Consider the following 17,712-nt stretch of genomic DNA (forward strand, 5'->3'; position numbering starts at 1 on the left):
AAGAGAACGGTAAGAGTTCCCAGGGGATGGAGCATTGGGTTTGGAAGAGAACGGTAAGAGTTCCCAGGGGACGGAGCGCTGGGTTGTGGAAGAGAACGGTAAGAGTTCCCAGGGGACGGGGCGCTGGGTTTTGGAAGAGAACGGTAAGAGTTCCCAGGGGACAGGGCGCTGGGTTTTGGAAGAGAACGGTAAGAGTTCCCAGGGGACGGAGCGCTCGGTTTTGGAAGAGAACGGTAAGAGTTCCCAGGGGAAGGAGCGCTGGGTTTTGGAAGAGGATGGTAAGAGTTCCCAGGGGACGGAGCGTTGGGTTTTGGAATAGAACGGTAAGAGTTCCCAGGGGACGGTGCGCTGGGTTTTGGAAGAGAACGGTAAGAGTTCCCAGGGGACGGAGCGTTGGGGTTTGGAAGAGAACGGTAAGAGTTCCCAGGGGACGGAGCGTTGGGTTTGGAAGAGAACGGTAAGAGTTCCCAGGGGACGGAGCGTTGGGTTTTGGAAGAGAACGGTAAGAGTTCCCAGGGGAAGGAGCGCTGGGTTTTGGAAGAGGACGGTAAGAGTTCCCAGGGGACAGAGCGCTGGGTTTTGGAAGAGAACGGTAAGAGTTCCCAGGGGACGGAGCGTTGGGTTTTGGAAGAGAACGGTAAGAGTTCCCAGGGGACGGAGCGTTGGGTTTTGGAAGAGAACGGTAAGAGTTCCCAGGGGATGGAGCGTTGGGTTTGGAAGAGAACGGTAAGAGTTCCCAGGGGACGGAGCGTTGGGTTTTGGAAGAGAACGGTAAGAGTTCCCAGGGGACGGAACGTTGGGTTTTGGAAGAGAACGGTAAGAGTTCCCAGGGGATGGAGCATTGGGTTTTGGAAGAGAACGGTAAGAGTTCCCAGGGGACGGAGCGTTGGGTTTTGGAAGAGAACGGTAAGAGTTCCCAGGGGACGGAGCGTTGGATTTTGGAAGAGAACGGTAAGAGTTCCCAGGGGACGGAGCGCTGGGTTTTGGAAGAGAACGGTAAGAGTTCCCAGGGGATGGAGCATTGGGTTTTGGAAGAGAACGGTAAAAGTTCCCAGGGGATGGAGCGTTGGGTTTTGGAAGAGAACGGTAAGAGTTCCCAGGGGATGGAGCATTGGGTTTTGGAAGAGAACGGTAAGAGTTCCCAGGGGACGGAGCGTTGGGTTTTGGAAGAGAACGGTAAGAGTTCCCAGGGGACGGAGCGCTGGGTTTTGGAAGAGAACGGTAAGAGTTCCCAGGGGACAGAGCGTTGGGTTTTGGAAGAGAACGGTAAGAATTCCCAGGGGACGGAGCGCTGGGTTTTGGAAGAGAACGGTAAGAGTTCCCAGGGGACGGAGTGCTGGGTTTTGAAAGAGAATGGTAAGAGTTCCCAGGGGACGGAGCGCTGGGTTTTGGAAGAGGACGGTAAGAGTTCCCAGGGGACGGAGCGCTGGGTTTTGGAAGAGGACGGTAAGAGTTCCCAGGGGATGGAGCATTGGGTTTGGAAGAGAACGGTAAGAGTTCCCAGGGGATGGAGCATTGGGTTTGGAAGAGAACGGTAAGAGTTCCCAGGGGACGGAGCGCTGGGTTGTGGAAGAGAACGGTAAGAGTTCCCAGGGGACGGGGCGCTGGGTTTTGGAAGAGAACGGTAAGAGTTCCCAGGGGACAGGGCGCTGGGTTTTGGAAGAGAACGGTAAGAGTTCCCAGGGGACGGAGCGCTCGGTTTTGGAAGAGAACGGTAAGAGTTCCCAGGGGAAGGAGCGCTGGGTTTTGGAAGAGGATGGTAAGAGTTCCCAGGGGACGGAGCGTTGGGTTTTGGAATAGAACGGTAAGAGTTCCCAGGGGACGGTGCGCTGGGTTTTGGAAGAGAACGGTAAGAGTTCCCAGGGGACGGAGCGTTGGGGTTTGGAAGAGAACGGTAAGAGTTCCCAGGGGACGGAGCGTTGGGTTTGGAAGAGAACGGTAAGAGTTCCCAGGGGACGGAGCGTTGGGTTTTGGAAGAGAACGGTAAGAGTTCCCAGGGGAAGGAGCGCTGGGTTTTGGAAGAGGACGGTAAGAGTTCCCAGGGGACAGAGCGCTGGGTTTTGGAAGAGAACGGTAAGAGTTCCCAGGGGACGGAGCGTTGGGTTTTGGAAGAGAACGGTAAGAGTTCCCAGGGGACGGAGCGTTGGGTTTTGGAAGAGAACGGTAAGAGTTCCCAGGGGATGGAGCGTTGGGTTTGGAAGAGAACGGTAAGAGTTCCCAGGGGACGGAGCGTTGGGTTTTGGAAGAGAACGGTAAGAGTTCCCAGGGGACGGAACGTTGGGTTTTGGAAGAGAACGGTAAGAGTTCCCAGGGGATGGAGCATTGGGTTTTGGAAGAGAACGGTAAGAGTTCCCAGGGGACGGAGCGTTGGGTTTTGGAAGAGAACGGTAAGAGTTCCCAGGGGACGGAGCGTTGGATTTTGGAAGAGAACGGTAAGAGTTCCCAGGGGACGGAGCGCTGGGTTTTGGAAGAGAACGGTAAGAGTTCCCAGGGGATGGAGCATTGGGTTTTGGAAGAGAACGGTAAAAGTTCCCAGGGGATGGAGCGTTGGGTTTTGGAAGAGAACGGTAAGAGTTCCCAGGGGATGGAGCATTGGGTTTTGGAAGAGAACGGTAAGAGTTCCCAGGGGACGGAGCGTTGGGTTTTGGAAGAGAACGGTAAGAGTTCCCAGGGGACAGAGCGCTGGGTTTTGGAAGAGAACGGTAAGAGTTCCCAGGGGACGGAGCGTTGGGTTTTGGAAGAGAACGGTAAGAATTCCCAGGGGACGGAGCGCTGGGTTTTGGAAGAGAACGGTAAGAGTTCCCAGGGGACGGAGTGCTGGGTTTTGAAAGAGAATGGTAAGAGTTCCCAGGGGACGGAGCGCTGGGTTTTGGAAGAGGACGGTAAGAGTTCCCAGGGGACAGAGCACTGGGTTTTGGAAGAGAACGGTAAGAGTTCCCAGGGGACGGAGCGTTGGGTTTTGGAAGAGGACGGTTCAGGGATACTAATCCTGCTCACGAAGATATTCTCAGCCAACATCTTTTTCCAATTAGTGGCCTTCAAACCAATTCCACTGAGCTAAATATATCCGGGGAGAAAGAGCGAGGGAGGCACAGCGATTTCGGGGCAGTGATTGACATGTGAAATAATACAGAGTCCATTTCCTAAAAGCATCTACCCTTTCACTGCCACAGATCAGAGAAACAGTTTATATTTTTTAGGCACCTAATAACAAGAACATCAGTGTATGCCCGTATATAGGTGCTGATTCTATATGTGCCGAAGTGGCCGATCGTTCTCCTTTCGGACGAAAAGCTCATTGAAGTTATTGGGGAATTTTGAAAGGGAACAGTCCGATCGGACACTTCGGCACATATAGAATCAGCACCTATGTATCAATATACATATCCAGCCTTTTAATGCTCGTTTTGCTTAGCTACTCCTGTGCTGTTGGGGTTCAAAAAGGGACAACCTCCACACCCATGAGCCATAAATATCTTACCGCTTAGCCCCGCTTAACAAAGATGGCCCACACGTGTCTATTCACTAAAATACGACTGACCCGTATATCTTGTTAATGACCATACGTGAAGGTCAGTGGATAATGCCCATTTCCCAGCAAAAAAAAAAAAGACCCTAAAAAATGATCCTTACTGGGTAATCTCACCACAATAGAGGAACCCTGGGTATCCTACCCAGGGGGGGGGGTGGTATTATACCCCCTTTTATAACAAAATATTAGAGCGTCTGTGAGTTGAGCATCTGCATTAAGAAAATCAAATACAAACATATTCTCCCCGTCCCCGGACACATTACAGGCAATAACGACGCCTCTGGAATTGGGTTAGGTTGTTACTGGTTTCTGAGTGGTGGTAACAGTGGGCACCCAACGGAGCCCAGAGAGAATCAGACTTACAGGCAAAGTACTGCCAGGGCTGGTACGTGGAACCAAAATCCGTGGACCTCTCAAGCACCCACAGGTCCGGGCGGGGAGAGTTGGCGAACTTGATCAGGACGTACGCCACGTGAAAAACCTGGAGGAAACAAAGACAGGAGGATTGCAGAGCACAGTACAGCACAGTACACACCATCTTCAGCAGCCCACCTTGCAGCGATGGGTCTGAGGGTCTTACAGGTAAGGCCGCGCGTATAGTGCCCGCGCCGGGCGACGGCGCATCGCGAATTTTGGTAGCTGGCAATATTTGATTCTTCAAGGGCTGTCGCCTCATGTGACAGCCCCTGAACCAATCAAATGCCAGTACGCCCGCGCCGCCGCTGCAAAGCGAAATATAACTTTCGCTAGCGGCGACGGGTGACGTCACCCGTCTCGTCGCCTGTCGCGGGCACTATAGGCGCGGCCTTACATGGGACACACACACTGATTATCCTTCAAATACGCCAACATCTTGCTCCATAACAAAACCAGTTTCTAAACCCAGAAACTTAAGGGGCTGAATTATTAAGCTGCGATAGTGACGATTGGAGAATGATCATTGAATGGAATGGAAGCTTCCATGCGGCAGTGCCCCGATCGGCACTGTTGCAGTTTAATACTTAAACCCCCTTAGTGCAGAGATAGCGTGCGTATTACTCCGTATAGTAGAACACAAGTAGAAAGATAATATATTATAGGAAGAACATGTCCCAACACTGGGGTTTGTGCTACTCAAAATATAAAAACCTCCGTTTCCCGGCTCACATCCTGATTTTGTAATAAAAGCGAGAGAAAAAAAAAACTACTTTTTGTTATCTTTAGAAGAAAGAGCGTTCACACGCACCGTGTGCCCTGACACAGAGTATTATCAGGGTGAATGAGCCTGGCTTATATCAGCAGTACAGGAATGATATAAATTCACTTTAGAGAGAGATAGTCCTGTATACCAGCTGGAACGGTCAGCATTCCCCCCACCCCATTCATCAACTGGCCAGGACTCCCCACCCGGCCTCCTCCACCCCACTCAGTCCCCACGCAGAGAACTGAGGGATACTCAGCTCCAACGCAGATAAACACGTCGCTTATATTTATACCTGCACGTACCTATATATGCAGTGCTGCTCGTTACAGATAACTTACGTTTATATAGCGCTGATAGTATGTATGTATGTATGTATGTATCTATGTCTTTATTTATATAAGACATTAATGTACATAGCGCTTCCCAGCAGTAATACACGGGGCAATCATATAAATAACACATAATGGGGAGAAGTGTTTCAGACATAAAAGTAACATTTAGGAAAAGGAGTCCCTGCCCCGAAGAGCTTACAGTCTAATTGTAATAAATGAGGCATAAAGTGATCAAGGTCAAATGGAAAATGGCGCGGCGTCACCCACTTTAAGACCAGAAGATTAACCCTGAATCGCTCACACCGTAGGATGACACCGGCTAATTTGTGTGTTACATTTGGATCGGACCAGACATTTGCAAACATGGAAATGAGCGTTTGTAGAAAGTGCCGCCACTTCCTCCGCTCTCCTCAAAACCTGGCTTCTTATTATTATTTGAAGGCATTACTCCTGTAAACGAACCAGGTCGGGACACACAGGGTTCAGCAAAGTATCCGGCCGCTCCTCCTTCTCTTAGGCCTTGGTCCCGCTGCGCTCGTTGGCGCGGGCGGCAATGTAGCGAGTTCCCCACCAGCAGGGGAATCCTCGCGAGCCGGTCCCGGTCCCCCCTGGCGGCACAGCTGACTACACGCTGTGGCGCGTCAGCCGCTGGAGACACCAGAGAATGGTGTTTCCTAGCGTTGACGCGTGACGTGTGTGGCTGTGAGCCAATGGGGAGGGGAGGCTTCGGGAGGAGGAGAGGCTTCGGGGAGCGGGGAGGAGTGTGGAGTGAAAGCAGGTGAGTGCCTGTCTGTGTGTGTGTCTGAGTGCGTGCCTGTCTGTGTGTGTATGTGTGTGCCCGAGTGCGTGAGTGCGTGAGTGCCTGCCTCTGTCTGTGTGTGTGTGTGTGTGTGTGTGTATGAGTGCGTGAGTGCCTGCCTGTGTGTGCGCGCGTGTGTGTGTATGAGTGCGTGAGTGCCTGCCTGTGTGTGTGTGTGTGTGTGTATGAATGAGTGCCTGCGTGTGTGTGTTTAAACTTACTTTCCAGCTCCAGCCCGAGTCCGTGGAGGGAGGGGGGGGAGAGTAGCGGGTCCCTCCGCTCAAGCCACGCCCCCCCTCCCTGTCAAACCGCCCACCACCCGCCCACCTCCCGCTCCGGCTCCCGCTCCCTACAGACCGCATATCGCGGTCTGTGTATCTCAGCGCACCGCCTGTCAGCAGTGCGGGTGCGCTGACTCTGGGAGCGGGGCCTTAGCCTTACCGTGCACCCCACAACTGGAACAGTCTGCCGGAGACTCTCACAGCTGCCACCAGTCTAAGTTCTTTCATAACTAAAGAGGTCTCACATTTTAATCTGGTCTGTAACTGTTATATACGCCTATAATATATATTATCTCTTACTGTGCATGCAATGTCTTGTATATACTGTATAACCTGCTCACTTAATGTAACTGTATTTGTAACCATGTATCTGTCATAACCCTGTGCCCAGGACATACCTGAAAACGAGAGGTACCTCTCACTGTATTACTTTCTGGTAAAACATTTTTATAAATAAATAAGAACGGTCGTCAGGCATCAGACCGAGAGATAAGCCAGATCTATTTACGGAAAGTCCCGGGAGGCGGTTATTAAAGACGGGGATCTCACGTCCGATTTGTAAATTAAGCCATAAAAGGGCAGTTCTGCTCGGAGCAGAGTTTCCGAAGAGAATTCCTGGCGACCCTGAGGAGCGCAGTCCCGGGGGTCAGTGCATCAAGCTGAGCGCAGTGACCCTTCCCCCCGACGCAGGGACCTGCAATCTATTCCCGACTATAACCTTGTTCAGTATATTTCACACCGGGCTGGCTGATTGCCAGAAAAACAGATATATATCCATGAGACGAGCACCACCCGCCCTGAATGGGACCTTTCGGTGCAGCCATTTAGACGCCGGAGGGGACAGCTCGCCGCTGGCTGTTTCACCGTGAAGTTAAAGTAAGCGGATAGAGGGCTTAGTGTTAGTATTTGGGGTTAACTATAGGGGTTTAAGGGTAAGGGGTCCGATTAGAGATTAGGGTAAGGGGTTAGGGGCTTTAGGGTTACTGTAAGGGTTTTTAGGGTAAGGGGCTAACGGGGAGGGAAAGGGATTGATTGGTTTTAGGGAAGGGGTTATGGTTGGGGACTTACCTTCGCGGTGAAACATCCGGCGGAGATATGTCCTCTGCGGCGCCGAAACATCCTAGACCGCCCCCCAATATTTAGTCCCTATAACGTCGATTCGGCATCGGTTCAAAGTCAACATCTCCTCTTTCAGAAATTGTTACATAAACCCCATCCTATATATATATATATATATATATATATATATATATATATATATATATATATATATATATATATATATATATACATACAAATATCATCGTTTATTTGTAAAGCGCCAACATATTGCTCAGCGCGGTACAAAGGGGGGTACAGAGATTTCATTATTATGTGTACAGAGTTACATAGAAATAAGGACAGGCAAACCAATAGAAAATGGTAATGAGAGCCCTGATCCGGAAAGCTTACACTCTAGCATGATATGATACAACACACACACACAAACACACACTCACTCACACACACACACACACACACTCACTCAATGTTGACTTTAGCACGTCTCTCTTCTGTGTAAATAATTATTATACATACATAGTACATATACACACACATACACACATACACACATATATATGTGCTTAATAATGCACAATACAGGATAAGTATTCCCACAAAATGCCTTTACGTTAGACACTCTATTGAACCCAACACTAACTTCATAGGGTCATTGTCAGCGTATATACAGTATACAGCTAACTTCCACCAAGCTCCATCTTATTGCACAGGGAGTCATTAACTGATACACAGGGGGTACCTCCATCCGCACGGCACTCGTGGTCTCTCGCACCCCCCGTGGGACCCTCCCCGTGGCACCGCCCCCTCCCCCCCCCCCCCCCGCAGTTTGCAGCTGTTCCTTCCCTGGCATCAGGAATTCTGCACATTTTTTGTTTTATTTCGGCTTTGATTGAAAAATAAATGATGCGGTGCCGGTTATTTGTGTAATCCGGCTGGAATCCCCCCCCCCCTCCTATGGAGCGATGCGGGGGGGGGGGGGGGGGGGACGCCCACAGAGCGTTGTATGCAGGGGAGGGAGTGGGGGGGGGGGGAGAAGTTAGGCGTTTTAAGCTTACAAAACACAATACAGAGGGACATGCAGAATACAGGGGCGTCCTCAAGGGCCACCAACAGGTCAGGTTTTCAGGATATCCCTGCTTCAGCACAGCTGGCTCAGCAAAACTACTGCACCACCTGTGCTGAAGCAGGGATATTCATGAAACCCGACCTGTTGGTGGCCCTTGAGGACTGGAGTTGGCCTCCCCCTGCGCTATAACTTCACCCCTGAGACTAATGCCAAGGGGTTATAATCCCTATTCTATTCGGCACTATATTATACATTGGCAGTGCAATGAGGTGAAAGCGCTCACCCATGTAACAGCTCCTCTAATGCTTTCAGCATTTGCTTCATAATTCAAGATAAAGAATACATTCCTCACGCACCCTCCCCATCATTGACCCCCGCTTTGTGCCTGAACGCGCTGCAGGCACCCCGGCAGTGAAAGGGTTAAGGCTCCTCTTACCACCCCCCCCCCCCCCCCAGAAATATCACGTCAGAAGCTACATATGTATAACTTTATATATATAGCGCCAACCATGTACCCAGCACTGTACAACATTACAATAGAAGGTGAGTAATGTACATTATTACAAACAACGGGAATGAGTGTAACAGGTTAATGAGGCTAAAGGAGTCCCTGCCCCAAGGAGCTTACAATCTAAGTGTTATTTTGGGGGGCTTACGGACACATTCGGGGTAAAAAGGACCGGCCCAAATAAGGGAGATATTGGGGGTTGGGACTCTCTTATAAGACCACCGATGCTAAAAGACACCCCACTGAGCCCGAGCCCACATTAGGACTATCTGGGGGACCTCCCGCTGCTTCTCCTCAGACTGGTCTTGGATGTGGTGCGGCCGCAGAGATTAGTCTGCATTATCTGCGGTGGGAGAAATCGCCGCGCAGTCACGGCGCATCGCGGCAGCTCGCGCGGGGAGGCACAGCTGGTACAGGACCGCGCCCGTCTCCGCGGCCTCCCTCTACTACGGGGCATGGGAATTACCGCGTCATCCCGGTGACTCGGCACAGAGCGGAAATCTCCCCCCCCCCCCCGGGAAGAGGGGGCCGCGCTTATTCCCATCACTAACCACCGCGGGGGGAGGGGCTCAACTCCAGTCCTCAAGCCACCCCCACGATATCCCAGCTTCAGCACAGGGGGCTCAATCAGTCCCTGCTTCAGCAAAGGAGGCTCAATCAGAGGCTCAGTCAAAGACTGAGTCAAAGGCTGGGGGGGGGGGGATTCCAGCCGGATTACACAAATCACCGGCACCGCATCATTTATTTTTCAATCAAAGCCGAAATGAAACAAAAAATGTGCAGAATTCCTGGTGCCAGGGAAGGAACAGCTGCAAACTCCGGGGGGGGGGGGGGGGGGGGTGGTGCCACGGGGAGGGTCCCACGGGGGTGCGAGAGACCACGAGTGCCGTGCGGACGGAGGTACCCCCTGTGTATCAGTTAATGACTCCCTGTGCAATAAGATGGAGCTTGGTGGAAGTTAGCTGTATACTGTATATACGCTGACAATGACCCTATGAAGTTAGCGTTGGGTTTAATAAGAATGTCTAATTTAAAGGCATTTTGTGGGAATACTTATCTGTATTGTGCATTATTAAGAACATATATATTTGTGTGTATGTGTATGTGTGTGTGTGTGTGTGTGTGTGTGTGTGTGTGTGTGTGTATATGTACTATGTATGTATGTATAACAATTATTTACACAGCACAGTCACAGAAGAGAGAAGTGCTAAAGTCAACAGTGTGTGTGTGTGTGTGTGAGTGTGTGAGTGTGTGAGTGTGTGTGTACGTCAAAGACTGAGCCTCTGATTGAGATACCTGTGCTGAAACAGGGATTGAATGAGCCACCTGTACTGAGGCATGGATATCCTGAAAACCTGACCTGTTGGGGGGGCTTGAGGAGTGGAGTTGATCCCCCCCTGTTCTAACACTTTTATTGGGATTGCGCACTTTTATGGGGACTGCGCACTTTTATTTGGACTGCACACTTTTATTGGGACTGCGCACTTTATTGGGACTGCGCACTTTTTTTGGGACTGCGCACTTTTTTTGGGACTGCGCACTTTTATTGGGACTGCGCACTTTTATTGGGACTGCGCACTTTTATTGGGACTGCGCACTTTTATTGGGACTGCGCACTTTTTTTGGGACTGCGCACTTTTATTGGGACTGCGCACTTTTATTGGGACTGCGCACTTTTATTGGGACTGCGCACTTTTATTGGGACTGCGCACTTTTATTGGGACTGCGCACTTTTATTGGGACTGCGCACTTTTATTGGGACTGCGCACTTTTATTGGGACTGCGCACTTTTATTGGGACTGCGCACTTTTATTGGGACTGCACACTTTTATTGGGACTGCGCACTTTTATTGGGACTGCGCACTTTTATTGGGACTGCGCACTTTTATTGGGACTGCGCACTTTTATTGGGACTGCGCACTTTTATTGGGATCACAGTAACGTTATCATGTAATAAATCTGCTTTTGCACCAAAACGAGGCCGTTCTCTTGTTGAGCAAATGACCGCTAGCGACATCGGGGACTCCGACATGGCTTTACACCCTTAAAGGGTCAGCTCTTCTTAGGTCAAAAGTGAACTAAGGACAGTGACATGTTTAATAGTGTAAATCAAGCTGACCGACACCTTTAATAATCGTCTACCTATCTAATTAGTATTTTAAACGCAGCTTTTCCATGGAGCCAAACGCTTTGGATGGTTTTACCATCTTTCTCGAACATCCTTTAGTCGCGAGCGAAGAGGCGTTTGCGCTGTTCTTCGTTAGCAAAGTAATTATCGTTAGTCAATCAGATAAGAACCAGTAACCGATATTACAGATTCCAGTGTTCCCAGAGAAATGGAAATATATTTATTTTGCAGACGATACAAACGTTAGATGATGGTGAGCGGGCTGAATGTAAAGGAATAAGTTGTTAAAACACGGAACTGAAGCTCTGATAGTCCGATTTAACCTCTTCCTGCATAAATCCCCCCTGTTTGCCCCTCACATCTCTGTCCAGCGGCGGTGCGGGCTCTCTCCCTATAGAAATACCTTCTTGCAGGTCTTTGATGTCGGTTCTCATTGTGTACGCCGTTTGCTTGTGCCTGGAACAGCAGGTATAATCTGCTCGGGAGGCGGTGCTGGAGGAATCTGGGCCCTGTGCCCAAATCTACGAGAGGCACCAGCCTTCACTCACCCATAACCCCTTACACACAGGCCCTCATCCCCCCTTAACCCCTTACACACAGGCCCTCATCCCCCCCTTAATCCCTTACACACAGGCCCTCATCCCCCCTTAACCCCTTACACACAGGCCCTCATCCCCCCCTTAATCCCTTACACACAGGCCCTCATCCCCCCTTAACCCTTTACACACAGGCCCTCACCCACCCATAACCCCTTACACACAGGCCCTCAACCCCTCTTAACCCCTTACACACAAGCCCTCACCCACACATAACCCCTTACACACAAGCCCTCACCCACACAACCCCTTAACCACAGGCCCTCACCCACACATAACCCCTTACACAGGCCCTCACCCACACATAACCCCTTACACACAGGCCCTCACCCACACATAACCCCTTAACCACAGGCCCTCACCCACACATAACCCCTTACACAGGCCCTCACCCTCCCTTAACCTCTTACACAGGCCCTCACCCACACATAACCACTTAACCACAGGCCCTCACCCCCCCCATTAACCCCTTACACAGGCCCTCACCCCCCCTTAACCCCTTACACAGGCCCCCCCCCTAAACCCCTTACACAGGCCCCCCCCCCCCTTAACCCCTTACACACTGCCCAGGCGTGCAGCTAACTACATTATTATTATTAACATAGATTGTAAGCTCCACGGGGCAGGGAATGTGTCTGCAAAATGTCTGCGTAAAGCGCTACGTAAAACTAGCAGCGCTATACAAGAACAAACAATTATTATTCATTACATTGTCCTTCCTGACACACAGGCCAGCAGCGGCTGAAATACTAAGTTAGGGAACATTCTTAATTAATTAAATGGAGCCTTATTCTCCCCCCCCCCCTCCCCATTTATACCGCTCTATTCTCCCCCATCTTGTTGTGCCCTTCGCTCTTTTCACTCCCCGTTCCCAGAACTCCCTCCTCTCCCCCCCCACCCCCTCGCCCTTTCTCCAATCTGTTTTCCACTTGTTGCACTATTGCCACCCTGCGGGGTGACAGTAACTGACTGTTCCCTCCGCTGCAGCGTCAGGGGCGAGACGCTCGCTGGGCAGACTTCCCATGTTTGATGCGAATCGAGGTCTCGCCGAGCGCGGCACTCTTGAAAGGGTTAATGCGATGATAATAATAGGCAGAGGGGAAGATAATATTACGGCCGACCTCTCTATTCAGCTAAATCTCGCTCTTTCATTCCCTGGCTTATATCTGAACTCAAGCACAGAGCGCCTCGGTTCTCACGCCCGTGGGCCGCCTTCTTCTGGGACGTGATCCTGGCCCAGGATTAACTATTTCGCAGCTGAGTGGAGGGCAGCAACGCCCCCCCACCCCCATCTCCTCCGGAACTCAAGGAGTTAAAGCGTCAGCTCATGTCTATTATATAAAGTCCCACCCCAAACTGGACACTGCCCTTTATAGCACAATGAGCGGCTTTATATGTTTACAAAACAGAGGAGACCCTTCCAGACTGGGGGAGGCCCGCTCCAGGTCTTTAGGGCTATCAACAACAGGTCTATCCCTGCTTCAGCACAGGGCGGGCAGTCTTTGACAACCACAGATTGAGCCACCTGTGCTGAAGCAGGGACATCCTTAAAGCCTGACCTGTTGGTTGCCCTTGAGAACTGGAGTTGGCCGCCCCTGCGCTAGACAATATTAATTAAAATAAACCGCTCTTTGCTGTGGACTTTATTAGGCGTTGTGGTGTTAAGGTCAGCCGGCGTGTTACCCGCCAGGCGCGGTCACGCCACGGAGAAGGGTTCTCGTGTCCGGGGAAAGGCTAAAACGAGATGACATTTCAGCAGAAGGGGAAGGAAGGTGGGGCGTGGTGAGTGGTTTTTAACGAGCCTTTGAACAATGGGCTGACGATAAGATCCAGTAATCCAGATGTTTTGGGAGTCACTGCGAGTGCATCATTATACCCTCTATACAGTCTAAACTCCACCCCCCCCCCCCCGCATTTTCTGTCATATAATTAATTATCGACACTTTAAAAAAGTTACGGTGGGTAAAAAAAAAAAGTGCCAAAAACCCTCCACTGTACAGTAAATAAAAATACCACGTGTGGGGCATTTGCAGGTCTCAGACACGTCTGCAGCCCTGTCTTTCCCTATTATCGCTTAGCGAACAGTGCAGCCACGGATTCTGGGAAATGGCATGCAAATGAGCACTTACAACGCGTCACTCTTGCCTTCTTATCCCTTTTAACATGGTCCCCTATAAGCTTCTTCCTGCTGCATTACACAGCCTTTCCGCATAGCCTATAGAATGATCTATAGGAATCCATGCGCACACACTGCGCGGAACGGTCGCTATTCCAGCCCCGCTCCCAGCGATATAACCTCGCCACCAGTTATAAGGCAACATTTATTCATTAACTATTCAATGACGAGATCAGAATGTCTAAAGTATGTCACAATGTGCTTATCAGCTACCTAACATTTCTGAAATGATTATAGACAGCCTGTAAAAATGCCAGAGAATGTGTTCTAAAACCAGCGCCTTCAAGCGCACACACATATACATATTGACTATACCTTTAAAAATGTTGATCTTAACCCCTTCAACTCCAGAACGACCTCCCTGTGCAATGCATTGCGGGTACCTCTGGCATTGAAGGGGTTATATGATCACACGGATATATATTATCGGTCATTCTATCAATAACAAGCATTGTTGATCTTTTTCTCCCCTTTGCAGACTACCTGTCAGACCGAAGCGCCAGAAATGCGCCACGAGGATTGCACACGGGAGCTGGCGGCATAGATGTTCTTGAGTATTTGCAAAGCGCGTCGGGGTTGTGAGGCGTTATAAAGATCCCGATTTGTCATTTTAGTTCATGTTTTGACGCCTTTTATTCAAGGAACATGGAAATGATGTATGTGTTAGCACAGGAGATTTCTAGAAACGGACACTTCCGACATCACGGAAAAAACTGTCACTGATCCAATCTTATACTATATTAGTGAAAGCACTGTATGCCTGCCTGCCTGCCTGCCTGCCCTGCCTGCCTGGATGTCCGGTGTCCCTAGGGGAAATCTCATTGGTCCTTGGCCCGCCCCCGCACACCTCTCATTGGCCTGAGGCGGAGTGACGGGCCAAAGGACACACAGGGACACACACACACAGGGACACACACACACAGGGACACACACAGGGACACACACACACACAGGGACACAGGGACACACACACACACAGACACACACAGTAGGGGGGGGTGTACATTAGCAGCATGTACAGGGACACACACACACACAGGGACACACACACACACAGGGACACACACACACACACAGGGACACACACACACACACACAGTAGGGGGGGGGTGTACATTAGCAGCATGTATAACCCGGGGGGTGGGGCTCATACCCGCCGGTCCCGGAGCCTCCGCCTCCGGGGGAGCGAGTGCCCGGGACACAGCGGGGGAGCGGCCACAACAAGCGGCCTCCCGCCTCAGATCCACGTGGGAGCTTCCGGACGGGTGAGTGAGCGGCCTTCACCTCCCCTCACTCCCCTTCACCTACCCTCCACCCCCCCCCCCCGGCGCCGCTACAGTCAGCGGAGGGGCGAGCGCCCGGGACACAGCGGTGGAGCGGCCACAACAAGCTGCCTCCCGCCTCAGATCCACGTGGGAGCTACCGGACGGCTGAGGGAGCGGCCAGACGCCTGAGGGAGCGGCCGGACGGGTGAGGGAGCGGCCGGACGGGTGAGGGAGCAGCCGGATGGGTGAGTTAGCGGCCTTCACCTCCCCTCACCCCCCTTCACCTCCCCTCACCCACGCCTCACCTCCCTCCACCCTTCACTTCCCCTCCACCCACCCCCCCCTTCACCTCCCCTCCACCCCCCCTTCACCTCTCCTCCACCCCCCCCCTTCACCTCCCCTCCACCCCCCCCTTCACCTCCCTCCAATCCCCCTTCACCTCCCCTCCACCCCCCACACCCCCCCTTCACCTCCCCATCACCCCCCCACCCCCTTCACCTCCCCTCCACCTCCCCTCCACCCTCCCCCTTCACCTCCCCTCCACCCCCTTCACCTCCCCTCCACCTCCCCCCCTTCGCACCACCTCTCCCCTTCCCACCACCTTCCCCCCTTCCCACCACCTCCCCCCCCTTCCCACCACCCCCCCTTCCCACCACCTCCCCCCCCTTCCCACCACTTCCCCCCTCCTCCCCACCACCTCCCTCCCTTCCCCCTCCTCCCCACCACCTCCCCCCCTTCCCACCACCTCCCCCCCTTCCCACCACCTCCCCCCCTTCCACCCTCCTCCCCCACCACCTCCCCCCTTCCCCCCTCCTCCCCCCCCCTTCCCACCACCTCCCCCCCTTCCCCCCTCCTCCCCACCACCTCCCCCCCCCTTCCCCCACCTCCCCCCCTTCCCCCCTCCTCCCCCCTTCCTCCCCACCACCTCCCCCCTCCTCCCCACCACCTCCCCCCTCCTCCCCACCACCTCCCCCCCCTTTCCCCCCCCTCCCCCCTTCCCCCCTTCCTCCCCACCTCCTCCCCCCCTTCCCACCACCTCCACCCCCCCTTCCCACCACCTCCCCCCTCCAACCCCCCTTCCCACCACCTCGCCCCTCCCCCCCCCACCCCCCTCCTCCCCTTCCCCTCCCCCCCTCCCCCTTCCCTCCCCCCCTTCCCCCTCCCCCCTCCCTCCCTCCTCCCCTTCCCCTCCCCACTCCTCCCCTTCCCCTCCCCACCTTCCCCCCCTCCTCCCTTCCCCTCCCCACCTTCCCCCCCTTCCCCCCCTCCCTCCACCCTTCCCCTCCTCCCTCCCCCCCTCCTCCCCTCCTCCCTCCCCCCTCCCTCCCCTCCTCCCTCCCCTCCTCCCCCTCCCTCCCCTCCTCCCCCCCTCCCTCCCCTCCTCACCTTCCCCCTCCTCACCTTCTCCCCTTCCCACCTCCTCCCCCCCTTCCCACCTCCTCCCCCCCCCCCTTCCCACCTCATTGGTCCCTTGGCCCGCCCCCGCACACCTCTCATTGGCCTGAGGCGGAGTGACGGGCCAAAGGGACACACAGGGACACAAACACACACACAGGGACACACACACACACACACACGTATACACACACACGTATACACACACACACACGTATACACACACACACGTATACACACACACACACGTATACACACACACACACGTATACACAAACACACACGTATACACACACACACACGTAGACACACACACACATAGACACACACACACACGTTGACACACACACACGTACACACACACACGTAGACACACACACACGTACACACAACACATGTATACGTAGACACACACACACATGTACACGTGCACACACACACATGTACACGTAGACACGTACACACACACACACATGTACACGTATATTCACACACATGTACACGTACACACACACATGAGACATACACTCACACACGTACACACACACGTATACACACACATGTATACACACACACACACGTATACACACACGTGTATACATACACACGTGTATACACACACATGTATACACACACACGTGTATACACACACACGTGTATACACACACATGTGTATACACACACACATGTGTATACACACACACACGTGTATACACACACATGTGTATACACACGTGTATACACACACAAAAATGTTGTATACACACAATATATACATTTACACAATGTATACATACACACACATGTATACACACACATGTATACACACACATGTGTATACACACACATGTGTATACACACACATGTGTATACACACACATGTATACACACACACACACACACGTGTATACACACGTGTATACACACACAAACATGTTGTATACACACAATATATACATACACACAATGTATACATACACACATGTATACATACACACACACATGTATACACGTACACATACACACACACACACATGTATACACACACACACACACATACAATGTATACACACAAACGTATACACACACACTATCCCCAGCACCACCACATCAGCACACCGGTATCCCATGCCCCCCCAGCACACTGGCATTCTCGGCTCCCCGCCATTCCCAGTCCCCATCAACACCATCAGCACCCACACATCGCCACCTTTGCACCTCCCCCATCGGCACACCCACATCCGCACCCCCACATCAGCACCAAACCCTCCCAAATCAGCACACCGATACAATCACCATCAGTACAGCCACAGCAGCACTACCACCGCACATGGGCCGTGTGGACCACTCCCCACCCAAATGCCACACCCACACCACAAACATCCCGGC

The 17,712-nt window shown here is 52.3% G+C and overlaps 1 protein-coding gene across 1 annotated transcript in view; it reads right to left on the reverse strand.

The window, feature by feature from the left end:
• LAMA5 (laminin subunit alpha 5) overlaps nucleotides 1–17,712 on the reverse strand; it is a 161,139-nt gene that overhangs the window by 111,187 nt on the left and 32,240 nt on the right. The window contains 1 exon segment of the mRNA XM_075571418.1: nucleotides 3,896–4,013. Within this exon segment, the coding sequence (XP_075427533.1) occupies nucleotides 3,896–4,013 (118 nt within the window).

This window comes from Ascaphus truei, chromosome 15 (genome assembly GCF_040206685.1).
Source record: "Ascaphus truei isolate aAscTru1 chromosome 15, aAscTru1.hap1, whole genome shotgun sequence".
NCBI classification, from domain to species: domain Eukaryota; kingdom Metazoa; phylum Chordata; class Amphibia; order Anura; family Ascaphidae; genus Ascaphus; species Ascaphus truei.